Source organism: Triturus cristatus, chromosome 10 (genome assembly GCF_964204655.1).
Source record: "Triturus cristatus chromosome 10, aTriCri1.1, whole genome shotgun sequence".
Lineage (NCBI taxonomy): Eukaryota > Metazoa > Chordata > Amphibia > Caudata > Salamandridae > Triturus > Triturus cristatus.
The window spans coordinates 1,205,352,502-1,205,368,451 of NC_140593.1; the positions used below are offsets into that span (position 1 = coordinate 1,205,352,502).

General features: G+C 47.4%; 1 protein-coding gene across 1 annotated transcript in view; it reads right to left on the reverse strand.

Annotated features, from left to right (window-relative positions):
- Window positions 1–15,950, reverse strand: part of LOC146797071 (transforming protein RhoA-like) — a 126,796-nt gene that overhangs the window by 14,489 nt on the left and 96,357 nt on the right. Inside the window, exon 4 of the mRNA XM_085629687.1 lies at window positions 3,595–3,725. Coding sequence (XP_085485813.1) covers window positions 3,595–3,725 — 131 coding nt within the window. The remainder of the gene's footprint in view (window positions 1–3,594; window positions 3,726–15,950) is intronic.

The following is a 15,950-nucleotide window of genomic DNA, read 5'->3' on the forward strand; positions in this document are numbered from 1 at the left end:
TTTGGTAAATACCCTGGGAGCAGTGGTGACTCCAAACAGTAGCACTTTGAATTGGTAATGGTGACCCGCTATTGTGAATCTAAGGTATTTGCGATGAGTGGGATGAACTGGAATGTGGAAATGTGCGTCTTTTAAGTCTAGAGTAGACATAAAATCGCCCTGCTGTAGAAGCGGGAGCACTTGTTAAAGTGTTACCTTGTGGAAATGCTCTGATAGTATGTAGAGGTTTAGTTCTCTGAGATCTAGAATAGGTCTCAAGGAGCCGTCCTTTTTGGGGATGAGAACGTGCAGGGAGTACACCCCTGACCCTTGATGTTGGAACGACACAGGTTCTATGGCTCCTCTGGAGAGGAGAGACTGTACTTCTTGCTGAAGGAAATGTAAATGTTCTGGTGACATTTTGTGAGTATGTGGTGTATGTTTTGAGGATTGTTGGTAATCTCCAGGCAATAACCATGTTGGATAATTCCTAACACCTATTTGTCTATGGAGATAGATTGCCAAATGGGGAGGAATTGTAGAAGATGTCCCTCGGCAGGTGTTAGATGATTTGGGGGGGTGGGGGTAGTGTAGGCAACACGGTGAACTACGCGGTGCGGAACCCATGCCTCGACCCTCGTTGTTATTACCTCTATATCCTCCTCTAAAGAAACCCCTTGTAGAGGACGATTGATTGTCTTTGTAAGAGGTGGCAGTATTGTCTGAGATGGTTTTGGAACCCCACGGTAGCAGGAGCAATGAAAGGAGCCCCGATTAGAGGGAGACTACAGAGCTCCCATAGACTTGGCTATTTCTGTGTCTTGTTTCATTTTTTCCAATGATTTATCTACTTTGGGCCCAAAGAGATGTTCCTTGTCAAAGGGGGTATTCAAAATAGACTGTTGTACTTCTGGTTTGAAACCAGAAATCCTCAACCATGCAGGTCTTCTTAGTAACACACTAGTGTTGATCTCTCTAGCTGCGGTGTCTGCAGCATCTAAAGCGCATCTTAATGAGGAATTGGAGCTTCCCTTTCTGGACTAAATCTTGGGCTTTTGCTTTGTGTTCATCTGGGAGGTGTTGTAGCAACTGCTCCATTTCGTCCCAGTGTGCTCTATCATACCCGGCTAACAGGGCCTAGGGGTCGGCAATGCGCCAATGATTTGCTGCTTGGGCGGCTACACGTTTACCAGAGGCATCTAATAGTTTTGACTCCTTGTCTGGAGGGAGAGCATCACTTGTAGTCTGTGAATTGACCCGTATACGGGCATTAGAGACTACCAAAAAGTCTAGTGTTAGCTGACCTTTTAATAAAGACTGGATCTGAGGGAGCAGCCTTATATTTTTGATCAATCCTGGGTGTGAGAATGTGAGCCCGCACTGGATCTTTAAAGATATCAGCAGGTCTCATCATGTCTGTACGCATAGGAAGAGTATGACTAGCCCTGTGTGTGGTATTGAGCATTTCAAATACGAAATCTTCCTCTAAAGATTTTTTGTGTAACTGAACCCCATGAAATTCTGCAGCTCTAGCAAGTAATTCTAATCTAGATGTCCTACATTGTCGTCAGGAGGGGAAGGCTTTGCAGGGTAAAGATCTGGGTTGTTATCTGTAGGTGAATCTGTGTGATGATCCTTTCCGGGATCTAGCTGTAAAATATTGTCGCCCCCCCCCCCCCCCCATCATCATCAGGTGGCGGAGAGTTAGTTGGTGTAATCAATAAATGACGTAAAGGTGGAGAGGTTGATGTAGGGGAACGTGGTAAAAGAGGAGCAGGGGGAGGGTTAGTACCCACATTCTTCCTCTTGAAAGGAATAAAGGAAGGTTCTTCTTCGGAGTCAGGTTTGTGTTTCTGAGGTGACTTAGTAAGAACATGTCCTGTATCACCATTTATGTAGAGATACTTTTGTTTTGGGTCTGATTTGGGTGGTGGGGCGTCTGAAATCGGATCCTGATGCTTTGGAGGCACAGTTTTAGGTTTCGGCACCAAGGATTTCAGCGCCAGGATGCAATCACTTTTCGGTGCCGAAGGAGGCTTTGTCTTCGGCGTCAAGGATTTCGGCTCCAAATCGGTTTTCGGCTTCAAGCCCGAAGATTTCAGCCTGGTGCCAGTCTTTGGCCGACTTTATCCAGAACCTGAAGGCTTAGAGACATGTTTTGGTGCCACACCAGACGGCTGGGCGTCGGAAACATCTCGTTGGTACCGACCGTGGCCCGAAGGCAGGTGTGGGACCAACGCCTTTTGTTTTGGCGGAGTTGGATTTTGGATTAAGGGGTGTTCGGTACTCACGGTACGTTGACCATGACCCCCTACGAGGGAAGGATGTGCAGGGGAAAGCAAGTTGTTATAGCTTAACCACAAGTATCAGCATATTGATGTAAGTTATATGATCAGCCTGACTACTGACTGTAGAGCAGTCCTAATGAATGGTGTTATGGGTATCCCACTCGTGTAGAGGAATTCTACTGTTCACAGATTCTGATAGAACGCCTATGACAGAATACAAACAGTATGGTATGTGCAAGCATACACAATATGTGGCCAAGTCAACTTTTCTCTCTCTCTCAGATGTTGAATCAATAGGTAGATTCCACACTCAGTACGCAGACAGAAGGGAGTTAAAAGGCTGCAATGAGCAGTCTATGAAATAAGCACAACTTTTAAAACCTATTGGTCAAATTTTCATGGTCTCATGAGGAATGATCTCTAGCTTAGTGCATGCAGAATGCAGGAGTGTGTTTGGACAGACGCATGATGAAAAGTTGCTATTTTCTGTGTTCCCCACCCCCCAAAAAAGCTGAGCTACTCTGTACTATTTTAATTATTTATTTTCAGACCTTTTCTTCTGCAGTGGATACTGCAAGCATACTGGACATGACTTTTTTTTTTTAAACAACGACAATAGTAAAAGCTAACCATGCTAAAAAATGAGTACACCCTAGGTGTAACCGCAATGAGCGTGGCTACTCTCCCCTATCATCAAAGTATTAGGCGGCTGGAGGTAGTGGCAATGGATTACACTTCAGGGATACACTTATTTTTACATGGATAATGGGGGGGAAAGCAGTCTTCTAACTATAAAGGTCGAGCCAGTCCTAAGATTAGATGTCCATTTAGGACACCACGAGCATGGCTGTACAATATGGTTGCTTCTCTGCAGGCTGCCCACTGTTGATGTGAAAGCCTCCCTACCACTTTATTGATGCTCCCACCCACCTCCCCCTCCCAATACTGGAATTACACGGTGGCTGGCGGGGGTGGAGGAAGTAACCTAACACGTTCAACTCCGGGAATAAGTTTTCCCCTGAGCTAAGTGAAGCCCTTCTTTTCTTTTGCAGCTAGCTGGCACCTAGTAATTTTAACAGTTGATTGAAGAGTCTGGCTGCAATTACTATGACCTATGTCATATGGGGCATGTTCTCAGATAAGGACACAGATGAGTTATATTAATGGCTGATATTCCATCACCATGCAAACTGGCCATAAAAATGCTAATCAAAGTACATTCAAACTGGCTACAATGTTGCACTTCCTAGAATACTAGTAAAGATACACTTTAAATAAAAAGTTGACACCACATTCAGACCAAACAGTCACCTACACAATACCTCACCTGTTTCATTTTTGCCAGCTCCCTACGTGTGTGCTCGTCGTTCCGCAGGTCCTTTTTGTTCCCCACAAGGATTATAGGCACATTGGGACAAAAGTGCTTTACTTCAGGGGTCCACTTTTCGGGTATGTTTTCTGTAAGAACGCAAAGTTGGCATTATTAATCAGAGCACCTTAGACAGTCGCCACCCTACAAGACAAAAAAGCAAATCCTGACAACTCATGGCAGGCTATGATATAGCAGTACTTTGTGGTCCTTCCAATAAGGCAATGCTAGGATTTGGCAACAAGGACATTTAACCTGGAGAACAATTTTGGACACCTGGGTACAATGTCTGTTAAAATGGATTTCTGCAGTTAAGAAAGGGAAAGAAACACAAGAAGCTATTCTAGAATCAGATATTGTGCATCATCCCATTATTTTGTGGTTGGGTTCCAAAACAAATTAGATTTTCATGACCTACTTCAAAGTAATCAGTAAGCACCAGATACTTCCGTACAGGATCCACAAACACTTAAAACAAGTATGTGCAAAGCCAATTGGGCTCGCTTATGTGGGTTAGTGGGTTTGCCAATGTCTTTTAGCCATGTTGTACAGCAGCGTGGCTGCTGCAAAGCTTGGCTAAAGTCAGTAGAGTGGCATGGAGTGGAGTACAGTGGAGTGGCATACAGGTGAAGTTGCTTAAGAGTAGAGTGGGGTGGGGTACGGTCGAGTAGAGTAGAGTGGCGGAGCGTAGTACAGTTGTGAGTGCATGCAACTAAAGAATCAATTGAGACTGAAGATAGAATGAAAGACATAAATAAGAAGCTGTATGCTTGTGTTGGAAGTAGAAAAGCATATTGCAAGTCCAGGAATAATACAGAAACTGAAAAATAGCACGTTGCAAAAACATGAGGAAAAACATATTGGTCCATGCTCCAAGGTGGTGATAACGAAAGAAAGGAAGGGAAGCCTATGGGAGCTAAGCAATCCAAAGAATGCAAGTGAAAGCGACAACAAACACAACTAATGGTTTTCTGTGGGTGAGCTGCAAGTCCACTGACCTATAAACAACAAGTCTTGCAGCACAGCGCATGTGCGGTGTAGGCGTGACCTAAAAAGTTCACATTTCATGACTATCCCAACTAATGGATCTAAAGATAATTATGGTCAGTTTAACTGTATTAAACCCATTAAAATTCAACATATGAGAACAGGCAAAAAACTTTATTAACCAGCATACTTCTAAAAATACAAAAAATAATGCAAGGAACCGGGAAAGACAGGTTTTACCCTTAGAAGGAAATTTGGAGACAGTGAATTTAGGACACCAAAGTGTTCTAGTTTCCCAGCATGCGCTGGGCAGAACTTGAATGGCGTCTTGTCCATTGCGCTCAAGGCCTCTGAGTGCGCATTCTCCAAGGTCGTCGAAGAAAAAAGGGCGCTGAACCTCCTTTCTTCGCGCTGCTGATGAAATAACCTCCTTTCCTGTGAAAACTCCGATGTATTTGTCGACGAAACTCGCTTATCTTTCTTCTTTCTTCGGTTGTAACTCTGGAGCTTCTCGATGACGATCCAGACCCAACGGCGGAAAAAATTATCTGAAGATGGCGCCCCAAAGGTGGGACTTCCGCAGGAAGCACGACGACGTCACGGAAGGTGCACCAAATGGTGGTCGTCGCCGCCCACCTGGGCTACAAAAAAAAAAAAAAAAAAAAACAAAGAAAAGACTACGAATTCGGACCCAACCACAAGATCGCGGAATAATGCACAGCATAGTGAATCCAGAAAGATTCACGCTGCAAAATGAAGGGTTGCTTTAAATGCTAAGAAGATAGCTATGACATAGGTAGGGCCAACAAGTACGTATCAGTTGATTCTTCTTCATGGGATCTACACTGACATTCAAGAATAGTGAATACAAAGAAAAGGGGGCACATCCACCCACCTCTTCCAGCAGCAAATGCAAAATTTAGAGAGGGGAAATGAGGTGGACAGCAAACCAGAAAAATACTAATCAACTAAACCGGTTCCACAGAGAAGATTGGCCCACATCGATGTCTATTCTGGAGTTAGACTCCAGACAGCAGGGTCTTCCTGAATTGTGTGACTGACCTTCAGGTATCTGCTCTGAACCTGCCAGCTGCAGGGATGGGGATGATTCTATGAAGAGATGTGCGTTATGTCTCACCACAGGAGCATGGTAAGGTCAGAATAAACAAAGCTTATTTAGCAGGTCCAACCTCCTCAGCGCCAACATTCCAACCATAATGACATCAAGGAATGTTGGCAGACACTTTACATATACAAGCCATATTATCTCTTAAAAATAAAAATAGAATCCCCACCAACACATACATAAGGAGTAGTTTCTTACCTGTAACTCCAGTTCTGTAGTAGGGGTATCTCTGTTATAGTCATAATCTATGAATAGTCCCGCCCATGTGCGGGGACCCCGGAGCAATCAAAATATCTCTTAAGCTGTCCTGCATTTGCAAACCTGCAAAGACACTTAAGAGACAGACAAAATAATACAGCCTAATAACAATATGGCCGCACTGGCCAGCACTTCATCTGAAGTGAACACAAAAGCCAAAATAGAGTTTAAAAGTCATTTTTATACACATCTGACATGTTCCTTTATTGTATCACACTCCCTTCACCAAAATCCCTTTAAACATTAGAGAGGAAGGGGTGGACAGACAAGCCCTATAGGCTGTCATTATGTGTCTGCTAAAAGGATACCGTGCCTTTAAGGAACTCTCCAGAGACCCCCGGTATCCCAGGATGCACAGCCAAAGCAAGTTACTTTCAGTTCTTTTTGAAGGTGTATAACAACAGGCCTGATACTATCTGGTTACTCCACCGGGGAGGAGGGAGGGTCGCTTATGACTATAACAGAGATACCCCTACTACAGATCTGGAGTTACAGGTAAGAAACTACTCTTTCTGTAGTAGGGGATCTCTTTGTATAGTCATAATCTATGAATAGAATGGCAATAGAATGGCAAGCCCATCCCAACCAATAGAGTAAAAACCGAACACCAACAAATTACTGTGCAAACAAATTCCTCAGCGAAGCCTGTCCAACCTGCGCATCTGCCCTAGCATCAGAGTCCAGGCAGTAATGCTTTGTAAACGTATGGACCGACTTCCAGGTGGCAGCCTTACAAATGTCAGCGATTGGAACATTCCTAAGCAAAGCTGTAGTCGCTGCTTTGCCCCTAGTCGAATGCGCTGTAGGCTTACCCCCTAACGTCTTATTAGCTTTCTGATAACAGAGCTGAATACAGGACACAATCCATCTGGAGATGGACTGGAGATGGACTGTTTTGAGGTAGCTAGACCAGTTCTTACCGAACCATAATTTACAAACAGTTGATCCGACCTGCGGATGTCTTTTGTCTTATCTAGATAAAATTTCAACACTCTACGCACATCTAGTGAATGCAGAGACCTCTCCGCCGGAGAGGAGGGATGCTGAAAAAATGTAGGCAAAGTTATCATTTGATTTACATGGAAATCAGATATCACTTTAGGTAAAAACTTAGGATGAGTACGCATTACCACTTTAGAAGCATGGAATACCGTATACGGCTCTTGACAACACAGAGCCTGAATCTCACTTACTCTCCTGGCCGATGTAATGGCCACAAGGAAGGCAGCCTTCCAGGACAAATGCTGCAAAGAAGCCTTATGAATAGGCTCAAAAGGCTCCCTCATTAATCTGGACAACACCACGTTCAATTCCCATGGTGGAGAAGGTCGTCTAACAGGGGGAAACACCTTACGCAAACCTTCCAAAAAACCTTGAATCACACGGATTTGAAAAAATGAGGTTTGGGAAGGGCCCTTTCTATACGCAGTCACTTTAATAGACTGAAAGTTAAGCCCAGTTTGAGCTAACTGCAGCAGATAAGGCAGAATAACATCTTCTTTACAGGATGTAGGGTCAATGTCCTTTGCCGTGCACCATAGGCAGAATCTCTTCCACTTATAGGCGTACAAAGTCCTCGTAGACGGTCTCTTCGCCTCTTTCAAGATCTCCATACAGTCCTGAGGTAGGTTCAAGTGTCCATACTGTACTAGCTCAGGAGCCATGCTGCCAAACTCAAGGACGAGAGATTGGGGTGAACCATCTGTCCTCCGAATTTCGTGAGAAGGTCCGGCCGACACGGCAGGCGCCGGTGTGGTAGAACAGACCGGTGAAGAAGGTCGGTGAACCACCATTGCCTCGGCCACTCTGGAGCAATCAGGATCATCCTGGCTCTGGATTGCGACAGCTTGATCAGCACCGCCGGAATCAGGGGAATGGGTGGAAAGGCGTAGAGAAAGCTGTTCGACCAGCTGATCCATAGTGCATTCCCCAGCGTCCCTGGTCGGTAGTACCTGGACGCGAAGTCGCGGCATTTGCTGTTTTCTGCCGTAGCGAACAGAGTGCCCCACTCTGCGAAGACGTCTCTTAGTACGTCGTCGTTTAGCACCCACTCGTGATTTTCTTGAACGAGCCTGCTGAGCGCATCGGCTTGGGCATTCTGCACTCCCGGCAGATGGGTTGCTGTAATCGTTAGGTTCCTGGCCACCAGCCAATTCCAGATCGTCTGTGCCTCCCGAGACAGCGTGCGTGAACGGGAGCCCCCCGCTTTTTGAGGTAATACATGGTAGTAGTATTGTCCGTCTGAACTAGCAGGGAGTTCGTTTTGAAAGAGGGATGGAACGCCTTCAGGGCCAAGTGTACTGCTCTGAGTTCCAAAAAGTTGATGTGGTAAGTCATCTCCGTCTGTGACCATATCCCCTGAATCTGAAGAGGGCCCGAATGCGCTCCCCAGCCCTGGAAAAACGCATCGGTCACTATGGTCTGGACCGGAATATCCTTGTGAAAGGGAGTCCCCTTGCAGACATTCTCTGAGGAGCACCACAATTTCAGAGATTGCAGAGCGTGTTGGGACAGATGAATCTTGTCCTCCCAACGCCCCCGCCTCTGGTCCCATTGATCCTCCAGACATTCCTGCAGAGGCCTCATATGCAGACGTGCATTGGGGGTGAGAAAGATGCATGAAGCCATCGACCCCAGTAAGAGGCCACCGTCCTCACTGCAGGAGAGTGGGCTGAGAGGAGGTGCAGGGCCTTCCAACGGATAGATAAGCGTCTCTCCTCCGAAGGACACACGCTTGCGTTCAAAGTATTGACTGAGGCCCCCAAGTACTGGAGACACTGCACAGGGATCGGTACTGACTTCGTCATGTTGATGTGCAGTCCCAGGCGATGAAGCAAGGCAGCTGTCCTGTTGAAATGACACTGGGCTTCCTGGTACGTGGAAGCTTTGATCAGCCAATCCTCCAGGTATGGATACACGAACACTTTGTTCTTCCGCAACTGTGCTGCCACCACTGCCATGCACTTGGAGAACGTCCTTGGTGCAGACTTCAGACCAAACAGGAGTACTGTATACTGGTAATGGTTGTTGCCTACCAGAAACCTCAGGAACTTGCGATGCTTTTGTGCGATCGGGACATGAAAGTAAGCGTCCTGCAGATCTATGGCGCACAGCCAGTCTCCTCGATGCAACTGAGGGTAAATCTGATGCAGGGACAACATACGGAACTTTTCTCTGCGGATCCACTTGTTTGCTTGACGCAGATCTAGAATAGGCCTGAACTCGTTCTTGTCCATTTTTCTGACGAGAAAGAACCTTGAGTAAAGACCTTTTCCTTTTTGCCTCAAAGGAACAGTCTCTATCGCCTTCTTCTTTAACAGAATGTCCGCCTCCCACTGGAGCTCTCGCACCATGTAGGGAGAGCGCACTGGTGGAATCTGTGGAGGCGGGCTGGTGAAACGAAGACTGTACCCATTGCAAACAATATTCAGCACCCACTTGTCCTGAGTTATTGTCCTCCACTCTGCCAGGTAGTATTGAATACTTCCCCCCCACCGGAGCGGGTAACGGATGAGGGGGAAGTGACCTTTCAGGGCTTCGACCCGGCCGGGCCTTTGTTCCCCGACGAGGATTGATGCTGTCCTCTGCCCCTATGGCGCTTTTGAAAGGACTGCCTCGGGAACTGTTGTTGCTGGTGTTGTTGTTGTTGACCAGACTGACGCCCTTGGCCGCGTTGTTTAGAATAACGCCTGCCATAGGAACGGAATGATCTCTTCTGTTCCTTGGGTTTTTCCAACCCTACGGCCTTCAGGGTTTCTGCTTCGGCCTTCATGCGGGCCATTTCGTCATCCGCATGAGACCCGAACAACGTCGTGCCAGAGAAAGGTAAGTTAGCAATCTTTTGCTGCGCTTCAGGCTTTAGAGAGGTAAGTCTCAGCCAGGAATGTCTCTCCTCATGTGTACTCCATGACAGTGCCCATGGGCCGCCAGCAATGATACATCCCCCGCTGCACTGATGATCTGGTTGGAGACCATCATGCCCTCATTCAATACCTCCTGGAAGTCTTCCCGTTTATCCCTAGGCAGGGAGTCAGCAAACTGTTGCAGGGAGTCCCATAATGATCGGTCATAGCGACCCAGCAGAGCGGAGGCGCTAGCAGCCTTCATAGTCGTGGCCGACGTAGAGCACATCCTCCTCCCCAAGGAGTCCATCTTGCGACTCTCTTTATCCGGAGGAGCCGTTGAAGAGGGCGACGTGGCATGTTGTTTCCTAGCCGCAACCACAATGACAGAGTCCGGGGGAGGGTCCACCATGAGGAACGCCGGGTCCGAATCAGGGGCCCTGTACTTCTTCTGCAACCTTGAGGGAGCAGACTTCACCACGGCCGGTGTCAAGAAGACCTCCATGGCTGGTTCCTCCAGCCCTGGAACCAAAGGGAGGAGGGGGCGTGATAGATGCGCCTTGTGTAATGTCTCGAATATCACAGAGGTAGGGGGAACTGGTACTGTCACTGAGATTCCCAATTTTGCCGCCCCTCTCATCAGAACATCTTGGAAAGTGGCAATATCATCCACTGGCGAGATTCTAGTAGGCGGTGTTTCTGATAAGGTGGGGGAAAGCCGTCCAGTGCCCGAAGAGTCCGAATACCTCGTGCCTCTGGATCGAGATCTATACCTCCGTCGTCCATGCCTTTGAGTGGACGATCTGTGTCTGCTCCGTGACCTCCGGCGCGATCTAGAGCATGATCTCAGTCTCTTAGGAGCCACCGGTCACCGAGGAGAAGGCGGGAGCTGTGGCACCGGAGGCGGTGGTAGCGGAGGTGGCGTAGGTCGCTTAGGAGGCGCCACTGGGAGCCGGGGGTCTGGTGGAGGAGGAGGCGTAGGAGGCTTCTGAGGCCGCGGCTGAGGTTGCGGTCGAGGCAGTGGCAGGGGGTCCATTGGAGACTCTCTCCGTCCATCACTCCTTGCAGGAGAACCCGGACTAGCCCTGTCCGGACTTCCGTCCACCCTTCTCTTCTTTGCGGGTCTACCCCGTGAAGAGGCCGAAGTGAACGAGGGAGAGCGTCCTCCTCTCCTAGATCCACGACTGGATATCGTAATCACTGAAGAAGTGTTACCAGGTGATCTCGTCCTCGACGTCGAACCGTGCGTCGACCTCGTACGGCTTCTCCTCGCCGTTGAACGCAAACGACGTCCCCTGCCTTTCCTCGACGTCGAGCGCCTTCGTCTCGACGGCGAGCCTCTCGACGTCGACGGTGAACGATGTCGCCTCGACGGCGATCTCCCTCGCCTCGACGGCGATCTCCGACTCGACGGCGATCTCCTCCGGCTCGACGTCCGTCGCCGGTGTCTCCGCGTCGATGTCATCGAGCTATGAGTCGACGGCGAAGGAGGCGAGCGGCGCGGTCTGCGGGGCTCAGTACGACGTCGATGGTGTGTCGACGTCTACTGTGAAGCCTTCGACGGCAACCTAGTCCGAGGTCTCGCCGGCCCCTCTCTCAACGTCGAGGACGCAGAGATCCAGAGCCCTGGATCGACGGCGAACACACCGGTGCTGTATTTTTCGCCGTCCTCGACGTCGAACGGGATCTTCTGGCCGGTAGGCGTCGTTTCTGCTCCTTTTTCTGCCCTGAGGTCCCTCCAGTGGCTGAAGCATGGGCAGAGGATGGGGGAAGGAGATCCTCCATGCCCAGAAGTCCCACCTGTTCTCTGCTTCTCCTGTCCCTGAAGGCGAATCTTCTCTCTGTCCCTCAGGGTCCTCTTGGAGAAGGTCTTGCAGATGTCACATGTAGCAGGGACATGTGAAGATGATAAGCAGAGAATACAGACATCATGTGGGTCCGTCTTGGCCATTTTCCTCCCACACTCAGGGCATTTATCAAATAAAGCCATGCTAAGAGTGGGTCAAACTGCACCAAACTACAGGATGCAGCAGAGAAAGGCTCTAGACGTCGAATGAACAAACTTATTTTCAAAAAACCAATTTTAGTCCAAAAATCCACCCAAAAGGGTAGAGCTCAATGCTCCCGGGTCCTGTTAGCAGGAGCCGGAAAAAAGAACTGAAAGTAACTTGCTTTGGCTGTGCATCCTGGGATACCGGGGGTCTCTGGAGAGTTCCTTAAAGGCACGGTATCCTTTTAGCAGACACATCATGACAGCCTATAGGGCTTGTCTGTCCACCCCTTCCTCTCTATTGTTTAAAGGGATTTTGGTGAAGGGAGTGTGATACAATAAAGGAACATGTCAGATGTGAATAAAAATGACATTTAAACTTTATTTTGGCTTTTGTGTTCACTTCAGATGAAGTGCTGGCCAGTGCAGCCATATTGTTATTAGGCTGTATTATTTTGTCTGTCTCTTAAGTGTCTTTGCAGGTTTGCAAATGCAGGACAGCTTAAGAGATATTTTGATTGCTCCGGGGTCCCCGCACATGGGCGGGACTATTCATAGATTATGACTATACACAGAGATCCCCTACTACAGAACCCCAAATACATTGAACCTACTGGTAGAAATGAAAAAAAACGCAACTACCTACTATAATTCACCCAAACATATAACCTTCCAAAACCTACCCTAAAACAACATCTCAAACATAGTACAAGAAACAAAATAGAAGGAAAACTATTACAACATTATACCAACTTCCATGACGCCCCTGTAACACAAGATGACTTACGAGGGGTACATTCAGTGAAAGACCACATTCTTTGCCCCAGCGGGTTGTTGGACGATCTCTCCTTAGGGGGCACCTTATCACCAGATGAACCATCTTGAATAACCTCTGCAACCACCTTCACAACTCTTTCCACATTCGAAAATTGACCACCCTGTACTTTCACTGCTTTACCATACACTTCCTCCACTCTGAGAGGCTCACTAAAACATACACCACCATTCCATACAAAAGCCGTGTTTAACGTGCACCAAACCTCCTACCATGTAAACTTATTTTTCATATGTTTTCTGTTATTATAGTCGGCATACTGTTTCGTCTGAGATTCCACTACTGTATTCCGGACTGCTGCATCCACCCCCTTCTCTACCCCTTCCCTTGGATAACCACTTACACATCCATGATGGAATCCACAGAGGTGGGTTTACGACCACTCAATAATTAAAAAGGAGAACTTGGTAACTGAATGAGGAGTGGTTGTATAACCACATCACTCTTACACACTTCTCTACCACAGACCCAGTGTTCTTGGTCCACTTGACACAACCAGTTACAACTATTCATTCTCTCGACCAATCCATTAGTTTGAGGATGATATAGAGTACTCTTAAAATGTTTAACACCGGACACAGACAAAAATGATCCCATATCTAATCGAACAAACTGTACAGCATTATCAGAAATTCAGGGAACCCTTCCCCGGTAAAGACATCTCACAAAAATTCTGCTGCCTTTTGTTGTAGGTTCTGAGATAAATCATACTTCTGGCTATATACTCTGATAAGAGCTCAGGTTCAACTTGAATAGACCAAAGGGTTATGGCAATCAAAGAAATCTCCCTTACAGAAAACCAATTAGGTTTATAAAAGAAGCCTCACCCACCAACCTAGTTGGTGGCATGCTTCATCACTGGGTTCCCACCTAGGGGGCAGAGTGCCTCCGAGGTGTGCTTCGATGCCAAATTACAGCGGAGCAGGTTTGACTTGGAGAGGAAATGAGGAACGTGAAAGTAAAGGAATATGCTACTTACCAGTATGCATCTGTTCTTGGCATGTAGAGCTGCAGATCTATACAACGTGCATAGATCGCCATCTGGTGTTGGTCCCGGATGTTTGCAGTTTGTTTTTCTTCTTGGACAGTCTTTGGAAGTCACGAGTTCGGTGACTCCTCCTTCGGTCCGTACTGCGCATGGGCTTCGGCTCCATCCTCAGATTGTTTTTCGCCAGCAGGGAAAAGATGGAGCGTAGTGATAATAGTGAAGAAACCCATGTGTGTTGTATCTAAATAAGATAGCCTGGAACGGATACAAGTAGCCGGGGAGGCGGGTGGGCGTGTACAGATCTGCAGCTCTACATGCCAAGAACAGATGCATACTGGTAAGTAGCATATTCCGTTTGAGGCATATGAGCTGCAGATTATACACCATGCATAGATTATATAGCAGTACCCAACCCTAGCGGCGACCACCGGTATCCGTTGCAGTAGTTTGAAACAGTGTCTTTAGTACAGCCTGGCCCACACTAGCTTGTTGTTTGGAGTGCACATCTACACAGTAATGTTTTGTGAAGGTGTGCGGTGTTGACCATGTGGCTGCCTTGCAGATGTCATCTAAGGGAATGTTCCCTAGAAAAGCCATAGAAGCCCCGATCTTTCTTGTAGAGTGGGCTTTAGGTGGAACAGATAATGTTCGTTTTGCTTTGTGATAGCAAATTTGTATACACTTTACAATCCACCTAGCTATCCCTGATTTTGAAATGGGGTTGCCTTTATGCGGTGGAGAGAAGGAGACGAACAACTGTTTAGTCTTTCTGAAAGGTTGCGTTCTTTGTATGTTGTACAGTAAGGCCCTTTTAACGTCAAGTGTATGTAGAGCCCTTTCCGCAACAGATTGAGGTTGCGAGAAAAAAAACGGTAATTCCACCGATTGATTGAGATGGAAGGGGGAAATGACCTTAGGCAGAAATTTTGGATTTGTGCGAAGTATCACCTTGCTGTGATGTATCTGTAGAAAGGGTTCTTGTATAGTGAACGCTTGTATTTCACTAACCCTTCTAAGGGAAGTGATCGCTACGAGGAAAGCTGTTTTCCAAGTAAGGAACTGTAGCTCACATTTATGCATTGGTTCGAAAGGCGGACCCATTAGCCTTGTAAGAACTACGTTTAGATTCCATATAGGTGAAGGTGGTGCCCTGGGTGGAATTACTCTTTTAAGGCCTTCCATAAAGGATTTAATAGCAGGCACTCTGAACAGTGATAACTGCTGTCTGTTTTGTAGGTAAGCAGCAATTGCTGCTAGGTGTAGACGGATGGATGAGTACGCCAGGTTACACCTTTGAAGATGGAGCAGATAGCATATGATGTGCTGTATGGAGACATCTAAAGGGTTGATTGTATTGTTACGGCAGTAAACAACAAATCTCTTCCACTTTGCGGCATAGCATGCTCGAGTGGTAGGACGTCTGGCTTCCTTGATAATGTTCATGCAATCAGGGGGAAGATTAAGGTATCCAAATTCTAAGATTTCAGGATCCAGATCGCAAGGTTGAGCTGAGCTGGGTCCGGATGCCTGATTTCTCCATGGTTCTGGGTTAGGAGGCATGGGGACAGGTGCAGTTTTTGATGTGGTACCACCGATAGCTGTAGTAGTGTGGTGTACCACGGCTGCCTGGCCCATGTTGGGGCTACCAGAATGAGTGTGAGGGAGTGCTGCTGTAGCTTCCTTACCACTAACGGAATTAGCGGGAGAGGAGGAAAGGCGTATGCAAATCTGCCTGACCAGTTCATCCATATCGCATTGCCTTTGGACAATGGGTGTGGGTATCTGGCGGCGAAGCTTGGGCATTTTTTGTTTTTGTGGGTGGCGAAGAGGTCTATTTGAGGATGCCCCCACTTGTGAAAGAATGGGTGAAGAACTTGTGGATGCAGTTCCCATTCGTGCATTTGCTGCGTTTGTCTGCTGAGCAGATCTGCGATGGTGTTTTGTATGCCTGGGACGTGTTGTGCCAGGAGAAACATTTTTTGTGGAATTACCCATCTCCATATGGTCTGTGCTAAGCGGGAGAGCTGGGGAAGAGTGTGTCCCCCCTGTTTTTGAATATAATACATTGCAGTCATATTGTCTGTGCGAATTAGGACTGCCTTGGCTGAAATTTGTTTCTGAAACGATTTCAGGGCTAGAAAGATTGCCAATAACTCCAGATGGTTGATGTGGAGTAACCTCTGTTGTGGCGTCCATAGACCTTGGACTGTGAGGTGTGATAGATGCGCTCCCCAGCCGGAGAGCGATGCGTCCGTTGTTAGAATCACCTGAGGAACCAGGTCCAGGAA